Source organism: Centruroides sculpturatus, unplaced genomic scaffold (genome assembly GCF_000671375.1).
Source record: "Centruroides sculpturatus isolate CEXI.00-Female unplaced genomic scaffold, Cexi_2.0 scaffold2137, whole genome shotgun sequence".
Taxonomy (NCBI): Eukaryota; Metazoa; Arthropoda; class Arachnida; order Scorpiones; family Buthidae; genus Centruroides; species Centruroides sculpturatus.
The window spans coordinates 63236-70237 of NW_019386412.1; the positions used below are offsets into that span (position 1 = coordinate 63236).

The window sequence follows — 7002 nt, forward strand, 5'->3', positions numbered from 1 at the left end:
GAATAATAAACGGGTATTATGTATATAAAGATAATCTGTAGAGTGTAATTCCTCTGATTCTCTCCTTCCGCCTCCATCCCGGAACCAAAGGTCCGCACACGCAACCGTTCGCATAACGTAAATTAATAGCCAATATTCTTTTTCTGTGTCTGTTCACAAGACACAGTGGTGTCATCATGACAAGGCGCTAAACAGGTGTCGACCCTGTGGTCACATATATATCTAATTTAATTCAAGAAATTTCTGAAATTTCTATTTTGAAAAAACATATATAAAACATAAATGATATAAACTGAAAAAGGGGATTTTCAAGTTTTACAAGTTTAGTTGATTTATTGTTTAATTTATTACTATAATTTAAAATTTATTTTGAAAAATTCTTTAATTATTGAAATTTGCTTTAGTCTTAGTGTTAAAACTTCTTAGACATTTTTACAATTAAAAAATGTGAGTAAATCATTAATCATTGATAAAATTGAATAAATCATTGATAATATATATTTGACTTTTTGAAAAATTCTCAAATTAAATGAAAATTGTTTCTAATTGAAATGCTAATTTGTTATGAGCCACACTGAGGATAAAAATCAGAAACTGTTTTATGATTATGAAGTGATTTGAGATTTGGTTCAATTTAATTATACTGTTCTTTCTGTAATGTATCTTATTATTTTACCTTTTTAGTGTCAGCCTTTTCTTCTTTTTCTGATTTACTTTTTTTCTCCTTCTCTTTCAATTTTTTTTCTTTCTCCTTTGTTTCTTCACTTCCAGCATTAGTTTCTTCATCCTTTTCTTTTTTTTTCTTTTTACTATCTTTCTGAACAACAATTTTCTTTGCACGATGAAAAAATTTGTGCCTTAGCATGCTAAAAATAAAAAGTTAAAATAAATTATGAGTGTTTTATTAAAACAATAAACAACATGAAATACTTACTTATCCATGAACTCCACAATTGATTCTCTTGTTGTGAAATTAGCTTCCATCTTCTTACTTTTAGCCCATGGTGAGTCCATCAAACAATCAATAGCTTTTGAAGCTGTGATATACAAATAAAATTTTAACATAAAAAAAATACAAAAAGCAATTTTATACAAATATTTTCTAAAAGTGATTTTGTTAACAATGTATTTGATAACCATTGATGAATGGTTATCAAATACATTGTTAATAAAATCACTTTTTAGTAATGATAAATAATATGAATGCAAGTAGAAAATATAAATATACTGAAATTATAATCATGTCAAAATTTTAAAAGAATGTTATATTACCAATGAAATATTCTACTTTATGACTGAGAAGTGTTGTCTTTTTTGCAGGAAGCTTGTCTCTAAGATATTTGGCAATAGCATATTCAACTTTAGTTGGTTTACTTTCTTCTTGTATATCTTGCTAAATTTAAAATAAAGATCATGTATTGTTATTTACATAAATATCCAAACAAATCTTTAAAATTCTTTTTTCACATATTTTAAAATTTAAAACTGTAATATAAGTTAGTAAATTAATAAATTTAAATTTATCATCAATCAATGATGAACTATTTGTTTACTTCTAAGACAACTTATGAAACAAAGCATTGTAGTTTGTAATATAAATACAGTAGACTTTCCTTAATTTGAATTTAGACAATTTTAATTTCCTCTTAATTTGAACTAGACCTGACACTAGTACACATCCAATTCTTATTTAAATTAACAAAATTCTCTTGTTAATCCAAACTTGATTGTGCTGCCTCCTGATTATTTGAATTAACATCATGTGTTTGATTAAAATTTTATTCCCACTTTTGAAATTTGAAGATTGAATTTAAAATGAAATTAATTAAAATTTTAAAACATTTCAAATTGGTTGGCACATGATTAGGATGCTTTACAGTTGCCCCATAGTACTTGCTCATCACAGCTATCCAACGATTTTTTCCTTTATTCCATTGAATTAACAAGTACCATTGTTTTGTATTTCTCATTGATTAAACATTATTCTGTTTGCCATGTGATGTTAATGTGTTGTTAAAATCATTTCGTTTTTGTTCTGTAGCATCCAGAAATAGTTTCCTTTTAATTCAAACTGTTGGGCCATCCTTCTGAGTTTGAATTAATGAGTGTCTACTGCATTTATATGTTTTGTAAAGATAAAGCATTTAAATTTACAATTACTTATAAACTGACTGAAAATTTTTACGTATAAAAATACAAAACAAAAAAAATAACTTTCATGCATTTATATATTTGATAAGATTCAGGATTTAACAACATTTAGCAGAAGTAAATTTCAAATTTTATATTTATTTGCATTAAAAACACTGTTATAAAATATNTATAACCAACTTTTATCTGATTTGTCTGGCAGTTTTAATTATCATTAAGTCTAATATTTTAAATATATAATTATAAACAAAGCTATTAATGACATGATTTATATGTAAACATAATTTATCTTTGAGGATTGATGAACTACTTTACTCAACAGATGCAAAAACAAAAATTATTTTCATGCAGATAAAGAAAATAATAATTTCTCAGAATCTATCTCCATTAAAAAAAAAAGTATAATATATATAAATGCATTTTTGAATGAAAGAAATCGAATTATGACGTCCCCGACGAAAATAAATGAATAAACACGACGGCTTAAAATCAATAAATGGATTAAGAAATGCTAATCTAATCTTCAGTTTACAATTTAAAGATAACGAACTGTTTACATGCGTAATAAATATTATTAAAGCGAAGGTAAATATTTTTGTAATGCACGCAATTTTATTTGAAAATAAACATGTTAATAAGTGTAGGTAAAAATTGAAATGAAAAAATATACGTAATCAATGGTTAATTCTATAACTTTTGTTAATTTAAATAATACTATTTTAAACTTGACAGTTTAATTTTCGTGTTCTAAATTTATTAATGACAAGTAGTTGGAAACTACTTGCATAATTTACACTTACACATAATGAAAAGTTAATAGAGTGCAACAGTTTATTGTGTTACTTTATCAAAACTTCACAGTATTCACTAAGCTAGATTGTGCGATATTTTTAGCTTAGAATAACATTGCATTCGGCAACAATCGCCGAGTATCAAAGAAAAAAGGTTATAAATTAATTATACGAAATAGACAATGATCTGGTGTAACGGATAATGAAAATCGAATTTAATCCAATCGTTTTTTCTTAAACACGTGACGTCACACGTTAAGGGTATTCTCATCGAAAACACTACCGTTTTTCTGATGAATTAATACAATTGATATTAGAAGCTAAAATGGAGGAAGAATGCTAAAGAGTAACTTCTCTTACCAGACAACGAGCGGAATAGTTTAAAGGTTCCTTAGATGGACTGACAAAGGAAAAATATTTGTCTTTTGTTCTTTGAGAGAGGACGTCAAATCCATCCGTCTTGTTTACAATCGCAATGCAGCTGTTGTTAGGGGCAAATGACGCTAGTTACTATGGCTGAATGGCGGCGCTTGTAATCCGCCCAAAAGTAGCGCAAAATTTTCAAGGAAAATTAATCGCCTTTTAACTAGTTTCGGCGCGTAAAAATAAAATCTGTCAACAAAAGCATATGAACTAACTCATTTATTTTGCAATTGTCTTTACAGTATTATTATTATTACTATTATTTTATTAAATTGGCATAAAAACATTTAAAAATCTTTAGTTCAAAAATTTTGTTGTATATTTTTTNAGCCTCCCCGAAGATTTTTACCATTTTGGACTCAGGGAACCGTGAAACGTCGAGAAATGCAAAAAAAAAATTCGTTTTTGTTTTCTTTATGTATGGATGCTGGGGTGTGTGTGGGGAAGTATGATTTTGTTCACGTTCTTTGAATCATAATAACTCATGTGCTTTTTGTCAAAAGTTTCTGAAATTTTGCACGTATTAGAGGATTGATGCTATTAAGTTTTGGTGGTTAAAAGTCTAGGGAGTGGAGGATAAAGGGTTTTTTTAAACTCTTTCGCCCTGTAGGCACTAGGAGAGCCTCTTTTTGCAAGCCCATTATGGGTTCGGCCAGGCCCACAATGGGGCTGCCGAGTGGTAAGGGACGGGGTCAGACATATGTGAACAGACTACCCCCGAAAAATCCCCGGGGATTTTTCGACCCAGTTTGGATTCGAGCCCGGGTCCCCCAGAGCGGTAGGCTGCCACGTTGACCGCTCGGTCATCCGACCGCTGGGATAAAGGGGGTCGGTGTACTTCTAGTGGAGTCAAACTTAATGACATTATTAGCATTTACAATTATTTTATAAAATCCATTCCTACTCAGAAAATTAAGCTTTTTGCCATTTTATAATAATTAAAACTATAAAAAGTTTATAAAATAAAATATGATAACAGATGGCGCCATCAAATGTTACTGGGGAAGTTAAGCAACTCGTTGATAGATTTTTAATAATAGATCACGAGAATATGAATGGCTTTTTTTATTTTTGATAACATATGAAAATGTTATAATAAGCGTATAATGAAAATTGGTATGAAAAAGTTTCTGAAAGTTTTAACTTTTAGTTTCTGTTTCCAAAAAAAAAAAAAAAACATCTTTCGGACAAATGGAAATATACATACTGTACATGAAAGACCTCGGCCGTACACGAGGTGTTTAGCCGGCAGAAAAGGGGGAGGAAGGAGGGAGAGGAGATAGACAGTAGAGAAAGGTAGGATCCGTCTGAACGCCGTACATATGGCTACTGAACCCTCTACGTTTGATATTGGTGTGCAGTTTTTAGGCTGCAAGGCCGTAGTCCCCAAAAGGTCTAAAAGAAAACCTGAGTTAGCGAACACCATAATTCAGTGTCGTCACGAATAGCTAAGTGTAAAAGTGCCAAGTGGTTGTTAGTAGGAAGTCTTATATCTACTTAATACTAATAAAATTGAACGCGAGCGCGAATCTTAATGCTATTAACAGCTAAACAGACATCGTGAAAACAAACGAGCACAACGACAAACTATACAAGATGAACGGACTGACAGAAGACAAACAAGCAAGACCCCAAATTGTTTTATTTTATTTTATTTTTATTTATTTATTTATTTTTAAGCATTAACTTACTCACTAACTAAACTAACCTACCATAACCTAACCAGACAACTAAAGCTAACAAACCCTAATCTAATTTAATCTAACCTATCATAACCTAACGGGAAATCAAACTAACAGTCTCTTACTTACAACTAGGACTAACTTAAACTAAACGAATTTAGACTGAAAAGAAAACAGAAAAAAATTTAAAATACAAAGTTGAACTGCAATTATATACGGACACTTGAAACCAAGCAAGGAAAAGCTAATTGCCATCCGTGCCCCTGGAGTGAGTGCTCTCAAGACTCCCACTAAGGGATATGAATGCGAGTAGATGATGGAACAATGTACGCGTGTGAATGAGTTGGTGCGGGTTGCAAGGCCAGTTGTACCCTTCAAGAATATTCCTAATGTGATTGTACCTATTGCAGCGAAAAACTAAGTGAAACGGTATTTGGTCCTTCTGAATACCACAATCGCATTGTGGATTGTCTCCAATGTTAAATCTATGCAAGCATTGCTTAAAGTTGCCGTGTCCTGTAAGTAGCTGAGTCAGGGTGTAACTAAGATAAAAGTGGCGAAAAATCGCAGTAGTGTCAACCTTCGCGATGAAAGTGTAAATGAGTCTACCGATGGTCCCAGCTGTCTTGCCATTTTCACGCTTCCATTTACGAAGCGTTTTCATAAATGGAAATATAGACGAACAACATAAATGAATCTTTAAAAAATCCTCTTAAAATGCTGCCACATTTTTAATTAAAAATCGTATACCCCAAATGAGAAGAGAAACAAAATTAAACAATCTTCGTTAATTAAAATAGGGCGACGGATTATCAAGCTATTCTGCTGATAATGTAATTCTGTACGAGGTCACTTTTTAAAGTTGCCGATTGCTGTCTTATAACTATTAATAATTTTAAGTTTTAATTAAGTCACGACATTTGATGATAAGAGTATCATTCGTAATGGAAATTCGTACATTTGCGAATTCACAGATATTGAAAGGTTTGATTTCATAATAGATAAGTTTTAATGGGAAAGATCCGCTGACAGTATTCATTGGTGCTATATAGGAGGAGGCTATATCCAAGATCTATTGTATCCTTATCGTACAAATATATTAAAAGTTGATATTCGTAAAAATGCGAAAGTGCATAATAAATTTGTTTTCGTTTCTGATTTATTTCTAAATACTGTTTTGTTTTTGAAATTATTTGAGAAAATTTGACGGCTTGTTAGTGTTAAAATATNTTTTTTTTTTTTAATAACCAGATGTGTGCACGGTTAAACATTTATGTGAAGATAAAAAGTCCAAGTTGTAAAAGAGGAATGCTTGAATTAAAAATGCAACAGAGAATAGATCTTTGTTTGAAGTTACACATTGCAAATAAATTACAAAACATCTGCCATATATTCCTCCGTACTTTTTATGATCACATATAAAACAGAAAGGAAATACATTAATTTTTTTAACAATTATACTTTCGGATCTACTGTTGGTTTGTCTTTCTTGTCCTGGTCCAATTCTTCACAAGGATCAAGAATTTCAAATCCATTGTCTCCATTCTCTCTTTCTATTCTGTCCCTTTCCACTTCACTATCTTTTTCAGATTCTGAATGCACTTGGTCCTCAGATTCTTTTCCTTCTTGATCTGTTGTGGATTCTTCTTTATCTTCTGTTGTTTCTTTGGTTTGTATAGGTTTTTCTTCCTTTTCTCCATTTTTATCTTTTTGTCCTTTAAATTCGTATTTATATAATGGCCAGAATGATTCTATAAAACCCACATCTTCTGTAAGATTTGGTAATAACCATAAATGATGTTTTCCAAAAGAAACAAGCCAGATGATAACAAATACTGCCAGTCGAACTGTAAAAATAAGAGTTGTATGAAATAAGACTTATTTTTAATCTAGAAAATTATAAAATCACTGCCAATTTAATTTTTAATACATAGACTTTATGTATTTTATTGCAT

The 7002-nt window shown here is 30.4% G+C and overlaps 2 protein-coding genes across 2 annotated transcripts; both read right to left on the reverse strand.

Annotated features, from left to right (window-relative positions):
• Positions 1-625: 625 nt before the first annotated feature.
• LOC111614885 (translocation protein SEC62-like) lies at positions 626-1414 on the reverse strand. Its single transcript, XM_023356256.1, has 3 exons — positions 1273-1414; positions 935-1037; positions 626-866 (listed from the first exon to the last, which is right to left on the reverse strand). The coding sequence occupies exons 2-3, from the start codon at positions 1012-1014 to the stop codon at positions 668-670; spliced, it is 279 nt and encodes a 92-aa protein (XP_023212024.1). The 5' UTR covers positions 1015-1037; positions 1273-1414; the 3' UTR covers positions 626-667.
• LOC111614883 (translocation protein SEC62-like) lies at positions 1253-6894 on the reverse strand (the record flags this gene model as incomplete). The annotated part of the gene is made up of 2 exons (XM_023356253.1): positions 1253-1393; positions 6509-6894. Coding segments are annotated over 2 exons (527 nt in total), but the record flags the coding sequence as incomplete, so codon positions are not given.
• Positions 6895-7002: the final 108 nt, after the last annotated feature.